The sequence below is a fragment of the Vulpes lagopus genome, chromosome 11 (genome assembly GCF_018345385.1).
Source record: "Vulpes lagopus strain Blue_001 chromosome 11, ASM1834538v1, whole genome shotgun sequence".
Taxonomy (NCBI): Eukaryota; Metazoa; Chordata; class Mammalia; order Carnivora; family Canidae; genus Vulpes; species Vulpes lagopus.
In genome coordinates this window covers 17,951,276-17,975,161 of record NC_054834.1, presented here as the reverse complement: position 1 = coordinate 17,975,161, position 23,886 = coordinate 17,951,276, and the positions used below count along the sequence as shown (strand labels likewise).

Genomic DNA, 23,886 nt, shown 5'->3' with positions numbered 1-23,886 from the left:
TGAGGAAGTAAATTTGTTATTTTTTAATTATCTTTTACTTTATTATTTATTTTTTGTTATCTTTTCCCATAGCCAAGCATTGTGAGCCCTAGCAGAGGTCCTGTGATCTGATAAAAAGTGTCCGGGGTTGAGAGTCAGCACTGCGGTGGGTGGAAGGCCAGGCTGCCCCTCACTCCCAGCAAAATGCCTCAGGCCCTGGCCTCAGCTCTCTGGGGCTCCCCCACCTCATTTGTGACATAGGGAAATGGCTGACCATCCCTCCGGCTGCAAACACAATTGCATACTATTTATTAGGATAGACAGCATGTCTCACTTTTATTGTCGCTTCCATTTTGTTTAGTTTGTTTTTAAACAGCACTAACAATATTTCTCAAAGAAGCAGAGGGCTATGTGCAATCTCATGACGGTTTCTTGACAGCTTAAAAAATCATAGGCCTTCTCAGATAACTCAGAAGTTCCCTGCATCTGTGCACTCTATTTCTCTAGGGAAGAACAATTAGTCAAGACGAGGCCCAAGCCCATGACACCCCTGATATTACTTACCATGGCTTTCTTCCAAAGTGTTCTGGGCAATAAGACCTTTTCAGACACTTCAACAATGGATGTCAGTCAGGCTTCATTTGCCCACAGCAGAATTGACCTACGGCACGCTAAACACTGACCTACCACAGGCTCACGGCACACTGGTGTTCCAGTGGGGGTCAGTCATTGCCAGGAGGCCACTGGCTTGTGGCTTCAGAGGTATCAGCCGACAAAGGAGGATTTTGAAGCTCCTTTCTGTTAACTTGAGTAAACCATGTTTCCATTTGAGCAACATGCTGAGTTGGTAGTATGTGAGGAAACCAGTAGAGCCCATGTTAACTAGTTGTCACCCGTCCTAGGAAGGTAACGAAGCCTTACCTTCACATATGTGCTACTTCATGGAGAAAATTCTTATGAGGTGATGTTTTCAGCTGGCAGGCCTCTGAGAATCTGGTAAAGACAGATCATAACATGGGAGAATCATCTTCACCTTGTAGCTCAGAAATCTAAGACACAAAAGGAATTTCTGACTAACCTACAAGCCTGTTGTAGAAACAAACAAACGTTTCCATTCCCTTGCCTTCTCTGCACTCATCTCAAAGTACTCCCAGCTGAAGAGCAGCAGCCTATGGAAAATCCTCCTGTGTCATTCAGTTGATGCCCAAAGCAGACAGCCTTGGCACTCCAGCAAGAGTTGTCTTGTCCTATGTGACCATCCTGAGTGAGCTGAGAATACTCCTTTATGTTCAACCTTCGCTTTGAATAGCCATCCTCAAGGTTTTAGCAAGAATGACTGGATGCCTCTTATGTGGAAAAAAGAGACTAAATGAATCAGAATACTGGTCAATAACATTGATCTAAAACCATCAGACAATTTAAATATGAGATCCAGAAGGTTTAGACCAGTTTCTAGCCAAGGGTAAAAATTACTCAAGGACAAAACTGAGTATGAAAGTGTGTTATACAAACACACTGTAGCACTTAACTACATACGTAATAGCCAGCAAAGAGAAAGTTGAGGAAACTTTTTAAGATGGGAAAAATGGAAAAATCTAGACAAGTTATACCTGGCAATATAAGGAACTTTCTCTATTGTGAAAGATTTATTGACCTCTTATGTACCTATCATACAGCCTTCATTATCAGTCTCAATGTAAAAATGGCATTTGAAAAGAGGAATAGTAGCATATTTCATAGGCCAGAAGACCATAAGATCTTAGAGTGAGCATCTCATTGCCAAGAGCACAAATGTTTGGGAAATTACAGATATAAATTCGGAAGTACATCGCTGGTCAATGAGACCTGAAATGCATTGAGTTCTCATTTTCTTCTTCTGAACGAAATAAGAAAACAGTGAGACATCCCTGCAATGTTTTAAAAGAAGCATTGCGTTGGTGGTTTTGCTCCACCAGGTATATTGTTAGAGGATGTCATCTGACAGAGTCTGGCAAAGTGTATCCTTGGAATGGATGGGCTTTGTTTCTCAAGTTCAAATAGATCCCCCCACCACCACCACCCACATCCACAATGGGGATGGAGAGGAGGTGTTAAAGGCTGGGAGGTGCTTTACTGCAAGCCTCTAAAACATCATGGAACTGTAATTCTGTCTCCAACCATTTGTTATGGGCCAAAGCAGATTACAGGAGCAAGTACAGAGCCCCCAGCCGTGATTTATGGTGGAAGAACAGCTCAGAGAATATTTCCGTCAAGCGGGAATGGCTGAGCAACCAAACTGACGTTGGCCGAGGTACAAGCACTGGGTGAAATTTCTAGAAGGAAAAAACTTCAGCCAGGGGCCTTAGCCCTACATGCCCCGAGCCAAAAATGAACTTAAGCGCCTCTCATTCTTCATCTTCACACTTGTTTGCGGTTTGCAATGACCATTTCCAGGGAGAAGCACTTCACTGATCAGACTGGTGATGTGGTTAATTATGAGGCTGCATCTCCTCTTTCATTTCATGGTGTCTCCTTCTTATCCTGTCTTGTCCTTTTGAAAAGGCAATACATCATGAGTTTGATGGGGAGAGGATAGAATAAATTCAAGTTTAATTTTGGAGTCATTTTGTAAAATGTCCCAGCCTTCTTTATCATCACTGGAAATTCTTCAGAATGCCTTAAAACTAAGAACAGAAATCAACAGAACTATTTATGTTTGAGACCCATCCTGGGGTGAATGGAGGCCCTGGGACAAGCCACTCCTCCGATCCCAAAATAGCATGGAATGAAAATCCAGTTTATATAAATATGAAGGTAGAGAGGAGAAATGTTATGGAAAGAAAATAAGAAAGAAAAAAAAAAAACACAGAGGTAAATCCAAGTTTTTAATAGTTTTTTTTTTCTGAAAAAATGAGAATTACTACTCAGATAATACTCTTTTCCAAAGTGTCTCTAATTAAAATGCTATTTTAGTAATTCAGAAAAAAAATATTTTTAATGAAACTGTAGACCAAGGGGAAAGAAAATGAGAGAGTGACTATAGTTAACACGTTTCAGCTTTATAACCTTCTACAGATATATGCATATATCAAAATACAAATTATATATAAAAGGACTTTTAGGCAACTTCTAGAGATCACTATTTTCTCTACCCAGGCTTCTTCCTGAAGTGCAGTCTTTCAAAGTATAAATAGCAAAGCCGTCCCCCAATTTAATATGCTCTGCGTATAGGATTCACACCAGTAAGGACATCAGAATATCTACTTGGTTACCCATTCCAGTTAGTATCAACTGGGCAAGGGTTTTTTGTTGTTAGGGGGGTGAGGTTTGTTTTGTTTGTTTGTTTGTTTGTTTGAGTTGATTCATTTTTTTGAGTCAACAAATTTTTGATGCAAGCCATTACCTTAGCACTTCAAGGAACAGAAAGATGAATAAACAGTTATCCAGTAGGCAAGGCCCATACCAATATCCCCATAAGTAAATATCAGCCAACATGTGCTCAGAAAAGATGCACAAAGTGCATCTCTTACAAGCTTATCAAAGAAGACTTCAAAAATGTGCTGACATTTGAACAGAGCCTTGAACAACGGGCAGGCTTTGGGAAGGCATAGAAGCTGTGGGGCAATCCTGTCATAGCAAAATTAATGAAAATGAGGACCTGAGGGTTAGGGCAGGGAAGGCATTTTCACTGGAGTGAAACATGGGATGTACCATGTGCGAGGGAGGTCAAGCCTGCATTTTAGGCCCATGCAGTGCCACAGGGGCAGCACAATGGAGACAACAGGGCTGGGGGAGGGCACAAGAAAGGCTGGAGGTGGAGGCAGTGATGACAGCATGGCAACCACTGACCGCCATGTTGTAGAGGAGCTGAAACAGGGGCCCCGGCCAGGGCAGGAGTGCAGAGGCCTGGACATGGGGGACTGCCAACTTCCTTATGAAGGGACCTCGGGGGAGGCTGGCTCCCCAATACCCAATGGCAGAGGGTTGGAGAAGTTGGAGAGTGAAGATAACAGTAGGTTTAGGGAAAGTGACGAGTTCACCATTAGAGAATCCAACAAGGCTTGGCAGCCTTCTAAAAGGCAACATGCTGCCGCACAGCATCAGGCTGGCGCAATTAGAGGCTCACCAGGAGCTAATCCCATTCATTTTCTTCTCCTCAGGCAGTTCCACACTAAAGATTCCCTAGACAGCTGAGCTAGACAGATAGACATCCAAGAAAGAAGATTCCACTGCCCCCTCCCCTATTTTAATGGCCTTCACAGGAGAATTTGTTGTTTCTTGATCATCTAAGTCATCCTACTCCAATCTTTCTTCCTTTCCTACTAGGTGATATGCACAGACACAGAACACCCACTCTCATTCTGCAGTTCCTCGTAAGAAATGGCCATTCTCCGACTAGTCAGTATAGCCAATTTAATATCCCATCAACAGGGGTTTAGCCTGCCCATTATATAAAGACTGGGTAAGCAGTTACCTGGTTATTTAGCTAGTGATGCAAAATGTCCTTCAGCTACTTTATATTGCCAGTTAATACATTTAATTTAATATTTAATGTATAAACCAATGTGCAATATATGACTTTTAAATTACTCAGCATATATGTTTTCCTTTGGGAAGAACATTTTATTAGCATATTTATGATACCATCTCAAGACTTAATATGGCTTAATTCTATTAATAAAAACTAATTTAAAAATCATTATCTTTTTTAATTACAGCTTTTGATTTAGTTCTTTCCTGCTCAGCGAATAAGGGTAACTGTAGCTCTCGGTGCAGTTGATCCAGAGCTAATTTTGTTCTAGCTAGAGCTATCATGAGTTATTCAGTAGTGGAAGTTGATTAAAAGCAACATTCCCATGACTTGGCCATGGCTCAGCCTTTGAGGACTCTGGACAGATATTTAGCCTCAAATGAAGCTATTAGCTAATTCTACATCATGGTCACAATCTTGAGCCCACAGGAGTCATGTTAGAGGCAATTCAAACGGAGCGGTTGACAGCCCCACCTAGGATGACCCAAACCATCTGAGCACTGTCTTCACTGGGCCTGATGCTGGAGCCGCTGGTATCTCTGGCCCTGTTAGGACCCAGAGAATATGGGATGCCTTCCTTTGGTATTAGGTTCTTAGCTCCTCAATTTTTCAACTGTGTGCTCACCATTCAGGTTCTGCCTATGTCAGGTTCTCAACCTTGGCTGAGTTCACAGGAAGGACACCAAGCTGTTGAACAGCCACTAGAGAAAGTATCATAAGGCTTGAGTACGAGAACTTAGTCTAGGATAGCAGCTGTCAGGGAGAGCTGAGGAGGGAGTTGAGAAGACACATCTCCCATCTAGATGTTAAGTTCATGGGACAAGGCTGCAAAGCACCCAGAATATACCTAGAGGGGTCTGCTGCTTGCCTGAAAGCAAAGTAAAAAGGAAAAGACAAAAATGTTCATTCACCAACAAATGAGTACTCCCTTGTGGCTAATGAGAGTGTTGCCATAGTCACCAAACATTTTCAATTACAGGAAAAGCCAGCTTGTTTCAGAGTTGAGCCAAAATGTATCCATCACAAAAGAAAAAAAAAAAAACACAGCAGCAGCAACAACAACAACAACAAAAAAAAACCACTATACTCTGATCTAGCCCTGGGAAGTTTTTGAGCCAAAAAATAATATACAGTAGCCAAGGGTGAACTAGCTCTGTAGCTGCCAAGAGAGCAATTGAGTTTTCCCCTCACACTGGTTCATATATTAAAGTTAGCAGAAAATGGAAAACAGATGCAGAAATAAGCGTATGATGCTACTGGAGCTCTTTTCCTTTTATAGAAACTTCAAACCAGTCTGTGCCTTAAGGGAGATTGGTCAGAGACATGGTAAAACAGGAAGGTCAAATGATGTTGAAAAGTTAAATCATTTCTAATTCATCTACTGTTATTAATTTGAAAGCTAAAGCTCGCTTCCACTTTCATCCATGCTCTTTACCAAGAGAAGTGCGCAGTTGTAGATGACAAGGGCTCTGATGAAAGGAAATCTCCCTCTCCGATGAAGGCAAAGAGGCTTTATCCCACATACATACGTAAGCATAAAGTTGTTGATTGGAATTGAAAAGGCGCCTGAAAATGTCATCATTAGTCAGGTAATCTTTCTCAAAAGTAAATGTGAAGGAATTTTTCTACATCTTCATATCAGTCAGTATATAACTCTATTAAAGTGCTTAACAAATTGTATTACATTTATTTAGGTGTCTTTCATTGGAATATGAGCTCCACAAGATCAGAAAGAGCACTTTTTAAATTCATTTTCATATTCCCAAAGGCCAGCACATTGCCCTGCCTTCGGGTCACAAACTGGCCACTCAACGTTCGATGGGATGAATGGCTAAGTAAAGAAAGGAACTAAAGAAACGTAGAAGACCTCCCACCCACCCCACCCTGCCACCAAAGATCATTATACAGTTGTTGCTGTCCTATCTTCTTCTATCTTCATCACTTAGATGCATTCTCGAACTTCTGAGGAAAGGTTCCCAAACAATACCACTTGCACCCTGAGTTTCCAATCACATTTGACCTTTATTCCCACTTTTAGTAAATGAAGACACCAAGGTCCTTTGAATCAAGTTGACTTTGCCATTGATTCTCTGACTCTGTTTCTCAGTAGGAACCTCTATTAGCCAAACAGCTAACCCCCTCAAATGGTATGTTAGTTCCGCAAGGGCACTGCCATTGTCTTGTTGACCGTTGTATCCTGACCTAAGTGCCTACCATCTAATAGTCTATCCAAAGATATGCGTCAGATGAGAAATGGCCTTAGTCTACTGCCGAACCAACCAGTCTTCTATACTGTTGTAAAAAAAAATAAGACAGGAATGGAAAAAACTATACTGAAAGTCTCCTTCAAGACTGAATGGCTCACTCGTATTCAGCAAAAAGTGAAGCTGGAGTCTGAGGATGTGCTAATGTCATCGTGGGTGGGTTGTACGCGGCCATCCTGTCCCTGGTTTGGCAATGATAGCAGCTGACCTGTTTTCCTCATGGCTACGTTGGGAGAGGAAGAAAACATCTCTAGCCCCCCCGCCCCCCACCCCACAGACCTACTTAAAGCAACAATATTTCCACTTAGAAAGAATTGATAACAATCTTACAAAGAGAGAGAATGCCTGGCAACTCTGGATCCTGAAAAGGATCTGTAAATTTGTGGATAAAGAAAGCGCATGATGTTCATGAATATCTCTCATAAAATCATGAAATAGAGATCTCCTCCTCAAGATGGAAGTACAAGTTATGACCAAAAAATTACCCTTTTTCCCGCATTTACATTTAATCAAGCTACCCTGGGAAGATGAAAGAACAAAGACAATTGAGTTCAACTTAGATAAGATTTATATCCAAGTGGTTGACCTGAGCCATTCGTTGTCTTTTTTTTTTTTTTTTTTTTTTTTTTTGCATTTGCTTTAGGTTAGAGTCTGGCAAAGATAGATCAAACTTAGTAAAAATTAATGTTACACCAAAAGTACATCAGTTCTCAGTTTTTAAGTTTTTGAAACTGAAGCTTATACCTCTTAAGGTTTATAGTTATTTCCTCTCAGCAAATTGTGGGTTCCTGTGTCCTAGGGAAAGGCATTACCAAAAATCAAATACAGGACAGATTCACCTTCACTCATTCCCCAACAAACAGCAATGTGAAAAGTTGACAGTGAAGCCATTGGCTGCACATCCATTAAAATGGTTTTGACTCACTTGACTTGTTCAAGTTTAAAATGCTAAAAAAGAGAGAGAGAGAGAGAGAGAGAGAGAGAGAGAGAGAGGAAGGTGCTGATGGACGATCCTCCAAGACTGTCTGAACCCAGAACCCTAATCCAGTTTTGTCAGTCATTTTAAGTAGATATAAACAGAGATTTTGGGTAATCCTTTCCACTCCCAGGGCTCAGGAGTGCAGTAGTATTTCTAAGTTCCCAGTGCAACTTTCTCTTGATCTTTACACTGGTATGAAACTCCAGCATCCAGACTCTCCACACGGGTAGTCCCCATCTCATACTTCACCAGCCACACACAGGATAAAAAAGAGTCCATCCGGCTCATCCGGGGATATCCAAAGCCTTTTCTATCAATTTTAGTCACTAAAAGGCAGCCAAAAACCAAACCAAACAAAAACCTCTTACTGTTTTAAAGAGTTCTTCTCAGGTAATAGAGATCAGAAAAGTAACATCCCACTCTATATTTGTGTAGTGTCTTACCAGAATTCGTTCATATAAGGCAACTTTGTGGAAAAAAGCAAGGAAAGTAGTTTGTATTGAAGTTATGAAAAATGAGGTTCAGAGAAGTTAAGTTGTTTGCCCAAGGTCACACAGCTAGTTAGCGATTGACATTGTACATGCACCTGTCTTCTAACTCCAGAAGATTATGTTCTTCTACTATATTGTACCCTGATTCGAAGGCTTTCCTCGACTTGTTTAAGGGAAATGCTGGTACATTCCTGCATATGGTATATACTTGATGTATTGTTGGATTCCCAGATCTTGGAGCGAGGCAGCTGTGTCAATCAGCTGCATTTGGATTCTCCAGATCTGGATCTGGATGAAGCTGACTCATTGAGAGTAATTCCAGATTTAGTTGAATCTGAGGCCTCTAGAAAGCCTCATCGAGGGGATGGGGTCTTCTTTGATCAACCAGTGATAACAACAGCATTTACTTCGTTTTCCACTCATTTCATGCTGACTGTGTGCCAGACACTCTAGTGGGTGGCTGAAGTTCTTGAATGCTCTCAAACCTCCTAATGACCCTGTGAAGTAGCCACTACAATTACTCTCATTTTATTAATAAGAAAACCAAACTTTAGAGAGTGTTGGGTGGCCTTGATCAGAGAGGATAAACAGACTGGAACCAAGGCAATTTGACTCTATAGCCCAGACTTTTAAAACCCACACACAATAGCCCAGAGGAGTTCATGGCCTCTTGATCAGCCTAAAACTCTCCAGAGACTCAAAATTCAACCCAGCTCTAAGCCATTATAGGGAATGGCTCATCCCTATTGGTTCAGGGCCTATAATCTTTGCCAAAATGGGAAAGAACTGCCATTTTAGCACTATAAAACTATCCTGTCATTCCTCTTTTCTTTTCTTATAGATTTTAAAAGATTTTATTTGAGAGAGTGACGAGAGAGAGAGAAAGCACTAGTCGGGAGAGGGAGAAGTAGACTCCCTGAGCAGGGAGCCAGATGCTGGGCTCGATCCCATAACTCCAGGATCATGACCTGAGCCAAAGGTGGCCACCCAACCGACTGAGCCACCCAGGTGTCCCTCATGTCATTCCTCTTCAGATAATTCATCAAACCACATCAATGTAGCCAAACAACATATTCCTCAGCCACTGGGAACCTGAACAAAAGCCCCAGGACCCTGACTCTTTGGGGTCAAGAGCAAAACTCTTCAAAGACCTTAACAGAGGAAGAAAGGATAAAGAAAGGAAATAAAACTACAGATCTGGAATCAGAAGGAGCCATTTAGGATCCGTATGTCCTTTACTCACAGATGTCTTGGGGATCCACCTTGATGGAATCGTCCTCCAGCCTTTGAAAATGGCTCGCAGTACAGGGAGCGGCCCTGCGTGCTCAGGCCTCCGTGACCAGCCCAAGGTGTGCCACTCCCTCCCTCCGGGCCAGACCTCTTCGCTTCACCCAGATGCCAGCCTCATCCCCAGGAGAGGGTTCTGTGAGGGGCTTAGGGCAGGAAGGCTTGTTTCAAGAGGCCCCGTTAAATGAACTGCTCAGAGGGACAACCCGTTGGAGTCTCGAGATTCTGACCTCAGCCCGTCGGCTGGGATTCAAGGCGCTGAGCTTCGAACCTGATAGAAGCTGTAATGAGCAGCTCTGAGGCATGCTGGCTGCAGGTGGCGAAGCTGCCAGCATCCAGGAGTTCCTGTTACGTTTCTCGCTCAGCCAAATCTGTAGCTCTGTTTTGAAAGTGCCCTTCCTGTGTTTTGCATTTTGTTCTCTAAGTGCTCCTAGCCTGGGAAGCCTCAAGAGGCCTCACGTTCAGTGTCTGAGCCAAAAGATCTTTCCAGCATCGTGCTGCAACCTCAGGCTAGTGACCCTCTGTGAACAGCGTTGGATCTTTCTTTCGCAGGGGTTGTGAAGCCCACAGGCTTCAATGAGAAGCGGATGTGCTAACCCAGAGGACAGCTGAGTCACGTTGCCATCTGGGCCCACCGCCCACCAGGAGCATTCAGCAAAGCAGCTGATGGAGCCGGTGTCTGGGACAAGGAGCTGTGTCCCCAGCTGCTCACCCCCGACACACACACCTGGGGCACAGGGGCAGCAGCTGGCACATCTTGAGGCTCCTCTGGAATTTTCTAGCACTCTTAGGTGCGTGACCTACTGAAAGACCTCTCAAAGGATTACCGCCTCCCCAAGCAGCCTCTTGGCAGCTAAGTCGTGCAAATCACGACTTCCGTGCAAATCACCGATCACTCCTGAGTTCACCCGAAATGAGCAGAAACCTCGGGAACAGCAGGCCAATGTGAAGAGCCCTCAGCCCCCTCGGGTGGGGCACGACGTAGACGCGGTGCCCCTCCCAGGTCCCTCCCCGCTGCGCCTGCTCCTGGGCTGTGCCCTTCGGCCACCTGCCCCGGGGTCACCGCCTGTGGCCAGGCTGCCAGGGTCCCAGGTGGGTCCCAGGTGAGCCCCCGGCCGCTCCGCAGGGGAGTCTCTGCGGCCCCCAGGCCTGAGACCCAGGGCCCCGCGTGTCCTTGGAGCGCGGCCGAGGACGGTCCCTGCAGCCCCAGCCTGGGCGCGGTGGCCTGAGCCTGTGCCCCGGGCCAGGTGAGGACAGGTGCGCCGCCGGGGGGCGGGGAGCGGGAGGCTGCAGAAGGCCGCCCCCGCGTGCAAGGCGGCCCACACGTGCAAGGCGGCCCACACGTGCAAGGCGGCCCACACGTGCAAGGCGGCCCACACGAGGTCGCTCGCCCTCCAGCAGCATCGTTTATGCAAGCGGCGCCCTTGCCCGGCTCCGGAGGGGCGGCCCGGAAGCGGCCCACCTGCGCAGAGCCCGGCGGAGGGAGCCCCCCACCTGCCGGACGGTGCAAGGTCGCCCAGGCCCAGCTCCCAAAGCTGCACCCTCGGGGGCAGGGCCGGGGGCGGCTGTGCCGTGGGCCCCCCTCAAGGAAGGAAGGCCGCAGAAGCAGAGGGGTCTTAGTCGTCCACCTGCTGGGGGTCCAGACTTCAAGGCTGAGCTGGAGCGAAGGGAGTATGTGGCCCGGGAAGAAACCCCCCATATCTTTCCAGCAATTTCTCCAGTTCATTTGTTTCAAGCGCCTTTGAATTCCTCTAGCATAATCACCCTACCCTTTGTCAACACAAAGCGATTGTTTAAACGACTCCATCAGATCATGCCATGGGCGACTATTTCCATTTATTATGATTTATTGCCTGTTTAGCACCAGTGTGCAAGGCACATTCAACAGACGAGGAAGCTTCGAAAATGATTTTTCTTTCTGCTCTGGAGGCCCACGGAATAAAAACAACCTGCCCAGAGTAAAGGAAAGATTATCCTCACTGATGAGGATCAGTGACTAAGGACATTTTGGAAAGGAGGTTTAATTTTCCAGATGAAAAAGAACAAGACTTTCTCATTGCCATTGATCCTCCCATTGACCTAGAGCACAGAGTGAATTGATTACCGAGAAGGCGAGAATTCCCGGTTTTTCAGCAGGCCCGGAAGAGATCGGTCATGGATAAAGCAAAGTCACCTAATCCCATTGAAGGCAGGAATCTGGTGTTATTAGCCTGAGCCCCTACATGGGCCCCTTGCTGGCACCTTCAGGCACTGAATAAATGCTGATTTAATTGCCTCATTCAAGTGTGAGAGATCGGACCACTTATTTTTTCCATCGCTACTCATGTGTCCAGTTTAGGGAACTGGGATTTTTTTTTTGTAACTCTGCTTTTCGGGCAAGAGCCTGTTTTCATTTTAATTCTTCCCTGGGGTTGTTACCAAGAAAAAATAAAAAAGTGAGGAATCAGGTACTGAGCTTCAGTTTTTAAACCACTGACAGTCTCAGTAATGTGTCCCCTTGCATAAAGAAGCTCCGAGTTGATCTTTATAATAGCAGCTAGCTAATTTACCAACTTAAAAAAAAAAATCTTGTAATAAGTGAGTAATAAGTGAATACTAATCATCAATTAGAATCATTTGTAAAAATTAAAAAGCACCATTAACACCTCATTCAAATACTCACTTTCCAGTCAGACAAGGGATGGTTACTGTCCTGTCCTGAATGAAATTCTGAATGGTTCCACGGTGTTAACTCTGACAGTAGCACGGCATGAGTTATAGTTGGTTAAAACACCCACTAACTCCACCGACCAACAGTCATTCTTTGAAGTTTAAAAATAAAAGTCAGCCTGTGAAGCATAGAATTTATTCCTCGTGGAGCTATCATTTACTTCTGTGCTTAAATCAAAACTATTGTTTCTTTCCCCAACTTTAGTAAACTACCTCCTATAGTTCAAAACTGATCCCACAGGCTAAATTGAGAATCTCTTAGAGCACAGTTTCTCAAAGTGGAGAGCTCAGTAGGTTGCGGATTCTGACTCAGTGGGTCTGGAATTGAGGCCTGAGGGTTCTGTATTTCTAGCAAGTTCCTAGGTGATGCCAGTGCTGCTGGTCCATGGGTGACACTGAGTAGCAAGGTTTTAGCAATTCAGACAATTTTTCCCCTATAGATTTTATCTAATGTGTATCCTTGAATTATTTTTATTTAGCAGTACAGTAATATGATAAAATTTAAGTAGATAACAGTTTTATAATAACAAGTGAGGTCACATATAAATAGAGACATAGATGCATATGCTGATACTATTGGGGAGAAAAATAATTTCTTTATCCCTCTAGATTCTTCTGACTGGTCTAATAATCAAATTGACATGAGACAGATTAACATAAAAAGAATTTGATTATGTACATACAGGGGCCCCATAAGGATATGAGACCCACTGGCAGTCAAGCAAGTGAGGTAAATATGCTACCAAGAAGTCTCACAGTCCAGAAGTTGAGTTGGTGGATTGTTCCATCTCACCGAACCAGTCTCAGTCCTAACAATAGGTCAGTTTAGTAAAACTCATTTCTGAAGGGGGTGATATAAAATGGGCTCTCAAAGTTAGGCCTACATTACACAAGCAATCAAGTATTTAATAAGAGGCCTCTGTGGAAACCACAGAAAAAAACAATGGTTAGTATTTGAACCAAATTATAAAGCTGTTTCTGAGTTCTGAAGTTAGCCAGTCAAGATTTCTAGAGGTCTAGTTCAAAACATTTTCAGGGCACTTGCGTGGCTCAGTTGATTGAGCAGCCGACTCTTTGTTTAGGCTCAGGTCATGATCTCAAGGTCGTGATTTTCATGAATCTCCATGAAAATAAAACATTTTACCAGGAACACTTTTATAAAAGCATCTGAGAAAAAGAATAACTGTCTATAAATGATAACAGACTTAAAAATGGCTTAAAGGTCTGATTAGAGCTTATAATAATGAAATCGGTGAGGAAATTTGGTTATTTCTGTGACATACAACCTTTTAAGATAATAACTAGAATTATGAGTGATGACATTGTACCAGGACATATCAGAATCTTAAGAATTTTATATAATTTCTAGAAGACTTATATGAATAATATCGGCCCATACAATATAATCTAAGAAGGTTTATCTTTGTTTATTCGAAAGGTTTATCTTTGCTTATTTGACAGTGGTTCTTGTGTAATTTAACATAGCAAATAAGCCTAATTAGGTTGACAGCCCTCTTTTAAAAGGAGAGAGAGCAAATCTTTTGAGATATTCCAGCAACCCAATATCTCATATCTCAAAGTTATTTTTAAGGCAAAAAGACTTCATTTAGAATTTGAATTGAGAGAAGTTTGTCAACAATATCAAAATGTTTGAATATTTGATTAAATAGGAATTATAAGGGCCAAGGGCAGGCTATCCCAAGATTGACCAATTGGCATGAACACTATTTCAAGTTAAAAGCAATCCCAAGCCATCAGACTCAGGAAAAGCTCTTTATTACCCCCCTCAACTGCATCCTTGTACCAGCAAGAGAGCTATTAATAGAAATTCTTCTTTACTTAAGAAATTTGTCTTCATAATCGGGCAAATTTTGTTTTCTAAACACCTCCACTTACCTTCCTGCTAATGGTCTTCCTCACCTTTGTATCCTCTAATGGTCTTCCTCACCTTTGTATCCTCTGGCCCCTACCCCTCTCCATAGTTCATATAAACACGATGTTGCCTATCTTTGGAATTTCCATGTCTGTGTGGGTTCCCTATATGTACACTGTTAAATTTAATTTTCTCCTGTTAATCTGTCTCATGTCAGTGCGATTCTTAGTTGAGCTAGAAGGACCTTGAAGAACAGAGGAAATTCTCTTCCCCAATAGATCACAGATAATTAGAAAACAATACTTAATTGTCTACTTAAGGAAAGTGACAGTAAAAGATTTAAAAGGCAAATAGAGATGGTTGCATAATGGTTAGCAAACTGAGCTCTTTTAACGTTGAGAAGATTCCATTTTCTTCAGTAATCGAAAGATCGGATTAAGACAACAGGAAGCATTAGGACATTATGTTGATAAAACACAGAATTTGTTGTTTTCTAGGCAGATTATTTTAGGGAATGAAAAACCCTTCACAATCTATTATCGAGAGCATACCAATAGTCCAAAAGACAGTTTGTCCTTTTAACAGAGAGAAGACCAAATTTTTTTTTGCAGCAGTCAACTTTTGATATTAAAGCCCATTCTCTTAATTAAATTCATTCCAGTCTTAGCCAGCCCTGACAATGCAAAAAAATTACTTTCCAAAGATTCCTTCTCCACAAACCTCTTACAACCTGTTTCTTACCTCAACACACACTTTACTTTCCTTGCATAGAGATTGTACCTGGAGCCCAAGTGCGCAAGGGCACCTAGCTCCAGGGGGTCCCAAACAGACCAGGTTCAGCCACTCACTGCTGACAAAATCCAAAGGCAGACAAACGAGTGATGGTGAAACAAGAAAGGAGTTTATTTTAGTGAGGACATCAAGAAGACAGCAGACTGGCATCTCAAAGATTGTCTCCAAAGTGCCGAAAATACTTCAAGGTTTATATTAGGAAAATGTCAGACAAAGGTTTTGGTGGGTACATGCAGGTGGGCAGTAAAGGTCAAACCCATTACTATCTCAGGATCAATCACACGGGTCTTGCAGGCGTCAGGGCAGTTGTCATTGCTTGAGAGGTAGTTTCAGTTCCCATCACAGGATGCTTTGCCTGTGGGATCTTTTGCCTGAGTTAAAAGATAAACTGGAAAGAAGAACTTAATCAGTTAGAATGTACAAACTGTGGTCAAAATGGAGGTAAAGTCCTCTTCCAAGATGTTGACCTTGTTATTTCTAGTAAAACTTTAATTACATATATTAATTAAAATTCTTAATCCATAGAAAGCTTAGATTTCTTAACTCTTAGAAAGTTTAATTACTAGGGGCACCTGGCTGGCTCAGTCAGTAGAACATGTGACTCTTGATCTCGGGGTCGTGAGTTTGACCCCAAGATGGATGTAGAGACCACTTGAAAAAGAAAGGAACTTTAATTTCTAGTGAATACTAATATTACCCAAAACTGGGTTTAGCTATTGCTGAATCTTGAGCCAAAAGACACACCAAGGCAAAGAATAGGAAAAGGAAGGGTTTTACTTGCAACAAGCAAAGAGAACTGCAGGGTCTTTCCCAAAGCAGTGTCTTCCTGAACAACAAAATTGAGGAAATTTTAAACCAAGGATGCATACGTAATCATGAAGGGGCTTGCATAGTGGGGAATACACATGGAATTGGACAATCGTCATCTTAAGGTGACTGAGTCCAAGTCAAAGTCACCAAGCCAACAAGAGTCAACATCATCAGTTTTCTGGTTCCAGTTGGCCCAGTACCTGGTTCCAAGGGATCCTGTAAAGTCACCTCAAGAATGTGCCTCAGGTCAGTCTACTTTGAGCACTTAGAGTTTTGCCACTGATTTATTGTCCTTGATGTGATTAGGTTATCTCCTGGCCTAATAGTGGCTGTTTGTTCTTATATCTTGTCAGAAGATGGGGGTGGGGGAGCGCAAAATGATTTTTCTATTTTTCTTACATCAGGAAAGTTATGTCTGTTTTTCTTTTTCTGGAGACCCCTAACACTGCTCATACTAAGAAGTAAGCAATTGTGAACTGCCTGTGAAACCAGCATTGTTTAGGTTGGTGAATTTATGAATACGCTTCATAATTTCTAGGACTATATGTTTTGTTGTTGTTGCTACTTGGTAAGTCTCTTTTGTTCCCTCAGCCCCTCTACTTACTTCTAGTTTCCTGGATATTTCTGAATAGTATGATCCTTGGAACATGCCTTGTGTGAATGCTCAGGAGAAAACTTCTTACCCATGGTACACCACAGGGATTGGATGGATTCCTGCCATCCTACTGGACACTATTACCTTGGCTATAATGGCATTGGGCTCAGAAATCAGACTATCCTTGTTTTTCCTGTTCTTTGTCAGGCACAGGGCCACCACACATGTCATTAGGACAGCCTCCGATCTTAAGACTCCTGTGTAGGGTTTTCTCCTAAATAACCCAGTATGATCCCTCAATAAGCATAAAACCCAAGATACGTGCGACTGCATGCTTCCTAAGAGGAGCAGTCGGAGCTGTTACCCAGTCGGGGCACTCAGGAGGTACAGCTCCCTTGGGACTGAATCATGGATAAAGCTCACAAGAAAGTTGTCGGGTTTAGATAGGAGTTCCATACTTTTGTTCGTGTCTCTCATCTGTCCTTACCCCTGGGCTGTTTGGCGTTCTTGGTCCTGCTCTCAGATTGGAAGTACTTCTAGCTTAGATCTATAATGCTTAATACTATATAAAATAGCTGCCCCTTCTTCACAAAGGCCAGAACCTCTACCCCATCCATCAATACTAGATCTAGAGGCTTACAAAGGGTATTATTATTGGTCACCTAATATACTGACTCCTCCAAAATGGAAAGAAGCAGCCCCAATCTCTATAGCATTTCAGCCCACTCGCCTGCCCTCACGGTAGTCTAAGATGCAATGGGGAAGTGAAGGGAAGTCAACATCCCTTCTCAGGTAGTGTGAAGGTGTCAGTGCGGTTGACAAGAGGGATGCCTCCTGTCACTCTCAACCCCAGGAACTTTCAGCAATATTCCTAGTGAGACACAATTTGGAAGCCGAGGATGATTTTGGTAATGGACACCTAGTCAGTTAATGTATTCTCCTTGTTTTGTAGGAATTAACTATGGGATCAGCTTCCTGATCCCAAAGCCTTCCCTCTTGGGCTGCCTAACGCATTAGAGTCGATTTGGATTTAAACAAAAAGCACCAAACCCTCCTTCCCCTCCCCCAATCATTATTCTGCCCCGTATTTAACACCTATCAATAAAAGATAAAAACCCAACACCCAGGGTGTGCAGTTCTCTCTCTCGCGAACTCATCCTCTTTTAGATCACAAGAGTGTACTTTTCACTTTAATAAATTTTCCTGCTTCTGTTACTCATCTGCTCTGCTGCATGCCTGTCCTTGACTTCTTTCTTGTGACAAAACCAAGAATCTTTGGCAACTCATCTAGGTCTGGCCACGTCAAGGCATCAGGGCCTGGGGACTCCCCAGTTCACCCAGAAACATCTTTTGGTGACCACGAAGGGACTTAGTGGATTGAGTGACCCTCTTCATTGATGAGCCTCCAACTCCTGCCTGCCTTGTGCTAGAGAGTTGCTTAGTCCCTGCTCTCCTTTGTTCTACTCTCTCTTTCCCATCTACCTGAGAAAAGGCCTAAGGTGCTAGAAACCACAGGGCAAGAATGTGGTAAGAAACAAAGTGCTCATGAACCAGCTCCTCCCAACCCGTAGTCAGGCTCCCATGGATTGGTCCAGGGTATAAACACTTCAGGGCTCCTTATGGCCATAAGTAGGGACCTCTAGGTGCTAGAAACACGAGAGTGTGAAGTGTGGTGAGAATGAGCACATGAGCCAGCTCTTCCGAACCCACAGGCAGGCTCCCTTACATCATTCCCAGGGTCTGAACAATTCAGGGCACATAGTAGACATAGCTGGGGTCCTGTGCCTGAGACTTGACATGGAAAAGGGGTCTTTGCAGACGTGATTATGTTCAGATGAGGTCATTAGGGCGGATCCTAATCCGACGTAGCCAGCAACCTGAGTAAGCAGAGCATAACACACATGGAAACCATCCAGAAAATGAAGGCTCCATACTGCAATGTAAGAAAACTAACCCAGAGACCCCACAACACACAGGCCTATGCCCCTTTTCAATAATACAATCTTCCAATGTGGCAAAAGACATGTTTATTATTAACACACTAGAAACATCTTCAGTTTCCCAGCAATAAGAAGATAAAAATAGACTTGTCTAGCAATTAATGTTTCAGTATTTTATTTTATTTGCAAAGGATCTAGACAGTCAATGAATTCTCATCATTTAATTCAACTTAGCAAAATTCTAAGGGTGGAAGTTAACACAGAGATCTGGGAAACTAAGTAAACATTTCATAAAACAATCATTGTGAAAAAGTTCACCTTAAAACTCTTATCTTACATCTACTTAATTCATCTGTTCTTAACAATCATACTTAGATTACTCATGAAAATTTCATGAGATATTTAAGCACTTAGCTGTCATCTTAAGATTTTCTTTCATTTGTTTTCTGTTTGGTTTTTTTGCTGACAAATTTTGTAACAAAAATAACATGAATTTATTTGACATTCAGTAGATGAATTTATTTGACATTTAGTAGAATACAAGTACTCTACTTAATGTGGCTAACTCTAAGACATGTCTGTATTAATTCAACCAGCAAACTTAAACTAGCTTTTATTTACTGAAAATACCCTAGATAACATAAACTTGCAAAACATTTGGGTTAGTTTCTATCATACTCCTGAGATTTAGAAATGCTTAATTTATAAGCACTTAATATTAAGCCAATCATTAAAGAGAGCCCTTTTACAAATTAATTTTGGTGATGCCATCCAGAGGGTAGAAAAATACTGTATCTATATTGTACATACATAAACATACGTAAACACACAAACAGATCTTAGAGCTTTTATTTTCTTTTAAAGATTTTATTTATTTATTTGAGAGAGAGTGAGCGAGAAAGAGAGCACAAGCAGGGGCAGAGGGAGAAGCAGACTCCCCGCTGAGCAGAGAGCCCAACATGGGAGAGGCTTGATCCCAGGACACTGGGATTATGGCCTGAGCCCAAGGTAGATACTCACCTGACTGAGCCACCCAGGTACCGTTCTTATAACTTTTAATTTTAAAAATTTAGCTATGAGTCAGATATAACAATAGAAAACTCATAGTTTATAAGTTCAGTTTACCCGTTCAGATGGCTAAAGCTTTTTACCATTAATACTAGTGAAGATGCCTGATTTGTCTTTGTCCTTGACAAGTAATCTTATGGAAACTGGAGGAGTTGTATTTTTTTACAAGACCCCTTTTCCTTTTCTTTTTTCCTTTTAGTCTTAGGTGAATATGGGCATTATTTTAGATACCTCCTGGGGTGTTTACATTTCAAAGATACAGTGAGATTTACCTCTTCAAGGGACAAAAAAAGAATGGAAGTTCCTCCAAGAAGGACTTTGGTTTCCCGAGGCCAATAATTCACAAGCCTTTTGAGATAAATAGGGGAAGTTTTTAAGTCAGTAAAAAGGAATAGATGGACCTGGGATTGCCTCTAGAGCTATTTTTTTTTTTTTTTTAGTTTTGCAAAGATTTATAAAATAATAACAGCTGCTCTCATCTTTTTTTTTTCCAAAGAACTGAATTGCAGCCTAAATTATATAAAGGGGCTGATCCCCTCATCCAGATACATCATCTCCATTTGCTTCTCTCCCTTTGGGCATATGGTTTTCCTTTAGCTTTGGGTAGGAGACCTTAAAAAATCCTGTCAGGCTTTGAATATCATCTTCCAACTTCTAATCAACTTTTAACCACAGAACTGTTACCCCACCCCACCCCCCAAAAATTATTTTAAATATCTTGCCAGTTTTTAGCCGAGACAAACAGTCAATATTTGGGTAATAACGGAACACCTTCATGCATCAGGAGATGCCTTCAAAGAGGGTACAAAGGATAGTACCTTCTCAAGAGCCAGAGTCACTCCCAAAGAACCAAGAGCCTGCGGGCAGACAGAAAGCCAAGCCGAGCTCTTAGGACACAGAACAATAGGATGGTGCATTTTTTCATTTTTTGTACCTACAGTTTCTGGAACAGCAGTTTTTAGACATAAAATAAGCTGGTGTGCTGGAAGGTAGCATACTTAATTCTTTGGATTTTAATATGAAAGAATTTACATTGAATGTGGAGTGTTAATATTTGTTCTAAGTCTAATTTCTGTTCTTTCATCTTGTCAAAAGGAGTCCCTAAGGCTAGCCATTATAATTCCTTGTATCCACTTTTTAATTTGGTCTTTTCCACAGATGCCAATAAGGCAAGAGTTTAGGATGAGAGCTCTCCAAAATTTTTCAAATATAGAAGTTTTCAATTCTAAAGATCCATCCTCTGGCCACTGACAAATGGGATCTATTAATCTCAATAATGACTCAAACTAATAAGCTATCTTTATGGCTTGACCAAGGATGCAAGAAGCATCCCAAAAGAGAACGCAAAATACGCAGCCCTCACCAGTTCTAACAAATTCACTCCCAGGGATTGTCTAGGGAAGCAAAACCCTTCATTACACAGGTGGTAAGGATGGTGTAGTGAAAACAGTGTCTCTGGTTTCCCACAAGAACGTGAGATCCCTCCAGTCACACACCTCCCCATCTGTGACACCAGGCAAGGTGCTACCAGAATGAGACTTTCCCAGCACTAAGAAACTAAGGCTGAGACTGCAGAGGCTTCTTAGGGACTGGGACCTTTATGGCAAACTCCCTGGGAGCTGCCATGGCTGGCCAAAGAGAGTGCTGCTTATGACTTTGTGCCACAGAACCCCAGTCTATTTCCCTGGCCAACAAAATGCACCCCAGGAAGGGTACCTTCCAGATGGGGAGGATGAAGAGAAAATTCTCACTAGTCACAAGTCCAAGCTCTCAGGACAGAGAAGGAGACGAAAGGTAAAGCCTCATCCAGTTTTTACATAGGGGACTCACAGCAAGGTTGATGTCCACCGAGGCTGGTCTGGTCACCAGGAGCTCGCCAGCCCATGAGGGCAGCCTGAACAGAAGACTTACAGTGGCTGTGCCTGCGCTCTGCTCTACGGTCCTTCCTCCTTAGGGCAAACTACATAAGAGATAGAGACAAAAACAATGACCATCTTTGGAAGGAAAAGGATCAATAGAAACCAAGAGTGCTCATTACCAACTTTTTATTTTCTTTTAAGATTTTCATTTATTTATTCATGAGAGACAGAGAGAGAGAGAGAGAGAGAGAGAGAGAGGCAGAGGGAGAAGCAGGCTCCACGCAGAGAGCCCGACATGGGACTCGATCCCGGGTCTACAGGATCAGGCCCCAGGCTTAAGGCGGTGCTAAACTGCTGACCCACCCAGGTGGCCCAACTTTTTCTTTTCTTAACCAGAGTGGCCCTATCCAAGCAGTTAGTTCCACAAATATTTTATCCTGCTAAACTAAATTTAGAAAAAAAAAAAAAAAAAAGGCTCCTCATCATGCTCACTTCCAGCAGACCTTACAGGCAGAGATCTGGGACCCCCTCGTGGTAAGAATTCTTAGCTTCTGCAGGTGCTTGTCAGAGGCATCAGGACCTCTCAGCTCTAGCAGCCTCGGAGTGAGCAATATCCAGACGTGGAAGTAAGTCCTGCCGACTACGCCAACTGTCGGGCAGGGGAAGATTTTCCTCTACCCTTCTAGATTCTTCTGGCAGTCTAATCAAATTGACATAAGACAGAGTAACAGAAAGACAAGTTTAAACACATATGTAGAGGGACCCTATAAGAATATGAGACCCACAGGCAGTAGGCGGATGAGGCTTCTATTGTATCTGAGCTAAGGAGAAGAGGGTAGGGATTTGGGAGTCAAAGGAGAGGAAGACATTTCCTAGAAAGATGGGAAGAGCAGATGTTCGCCATGCCTTGCAGACAAGTCTTTCTGATATAAAACAAAGTTATCTTTGGTGATCACTCTTTCTTGTTGCAGGCCCCCATCTACATGTTTCTGGGCACTTTAGGGGGAGGTAAAAAAAAAAAAAAACCATCTTGAGTCTTTGTTTCTTAAAATTAATCAGCCTAAAATAATCCTCATGCCAAAGAGACACATTTTGGGGTGGCAAATTTTGCTCCCCTACAGTTCATATGCATTTTTTACAAACATACCAGGTTTCTCCGTATTTCTATAAGTAAATTGCTAACGCTGGCTGCTTTTCCACTTCCAGGAAAGGGGAATGAGTGATCTCTGACTGATATTTATTTTTCATTCAATTGCTATTTATTGAACACTTAGTAGTATGTGCCCAGCACCATTAGAGACCAAAGTTACGACAGTGAACAAGACAGATCCCAGGCCCTGTCTAATAGAATTACATTCTAGGAAGAGAGACACACAAATAAATTGTAGTAAATGCTGTGAAAAGAAACCAAGGAGCTGAACTAGGAAATAACCACTTTGGACAAGGTGGAGAGAGGCCTCTGAGGACCCTCACCCTGGAGCTGACAGGTCTACTCCTGTGACACCACAAGGGGCCCAGCGTTGAGGCTACAAATGCACACACAGCCCAGGAACCGGTTCCTCCTCCTCCAGCCGATGTGTATTGTTCAGAGGGGGCCTGCTGCACAAAGTTGGCCTTCGTGTCTGAGTCTGCACTGCTGCCAACAGTTCACCAGCAACCCCTCCGCACCCAATTGCCAATATCCTTTTCCCAAGCCGGCCTTTGGCTCCCCTGCCTGTCTGCAGCCTTTTATTTAGGCCGCTGCACTAGCACTCAGCAGGCCTTGCTGGCACATTTTCTGCATGTGCACAGACCTGCAAAACTCCAGGGCCCCGATGAACCATCATCCACAGCGATACTCAAAGACAGTTTTTCACATTTCTCCTCAACTCCATTTTATTTCTAGAGAAATGACTCCAATAAAAAGCCTTATCTTTTGTTAAAATGAAATTAGACCCGCTTGAAATCAGACACATATGAGCCCTGTGTGCTACAGTGCTACAGACATGGATATCCATTGGCTTGTTTCTAGGAAGTTCTGAGACTTCATTTGTAGAAATAACACTTCTAGGGTGCCTGGGTGGCTCAGCTGGTGAAAGGTGTGCCTTCAGCTCAGGTGGTGACCCCAGGGTCTTGGGATCCAGCCCTGCATTGGGCTCCCTGCCCGCTGGGGGGTCTGTTTCTCCCTCTCCCCCTCCCTTTTCCCTCAAATACATAAAATCTTTTTTTAAGGGTAAAAGCAAAAAGAAATCATTCATAAGCAGCATTTTTCAAAACCTAGCCCAAACTCTTTTTAAGGTGAGGCCGACTCACAGCCTGCCACGGCCCCACCCATCCTCCTCCCACACCAGACCCCTCTGTCTTCAGCTGGTCTCCATAAAGCTGTTGGGGCGCGGCTCCCATCACCCCCTCCCTTGCCATCTATCCACGCCCTGCTGGCCACACTGCCCCCTGCCCCACACCCCACTCCTTGGGAACTGTAGCTTGAACTTGGAGGAGGGTTCCGATGGTTTAAAATCCTATCGTCATCTGTTCCTGATTATCAAAGCAGGGGAGATGCAAGAGGAGGCTTTCCCAGCCCCATGGGTAGGGAGCAAAGCTCTTTGGCATCATCAGCCTTTTTCCCTGGTGGGGAACAAAGGGTGTAATGACCTGGGACATGCAACTGGAGCTAAGTTCACAGCAGCCCTTGGGGTCCTAAGTTCGGGGAGAGGCCTGTGATCCCAGCCGGGCCAGGTGCAGATAGTGCCG

At 43.2% G+C, this 23,886-nt stretch overlaps 1 protein-coding gene across 9 annotated transcripts in view; it reads left to right on the top strand.

The window, feature by feature from the left end:
* MAGI2 (membrane associated guanylate kinase, WW and PDZ domain containing 2) overlaps positions 1–23,886 on the top strand; it is a 1,339,556-nt gene that overhangs the window by 1,277,829 nt on the left and 37,841 nt on the right. The window contains exon 23 of one of the 9 annotated variants that reach the window (XM_041723678.1): positions 10,063–10,511. The exons of the other annotated variants lie outside the window; for them this stretch is intronic. Coding sequence (XP_041579612.1) covers positions 10,063–10,106 — 44 coding nt within the window. The 3' untranslated portion in view covers positions 10,107–10,511. Of the gene's footprint in view, positions 1–10,062; positions 10,512–23,886 lie in introns of those variants that run through there. 9 annotated transcript variants of the gene reach the window in all.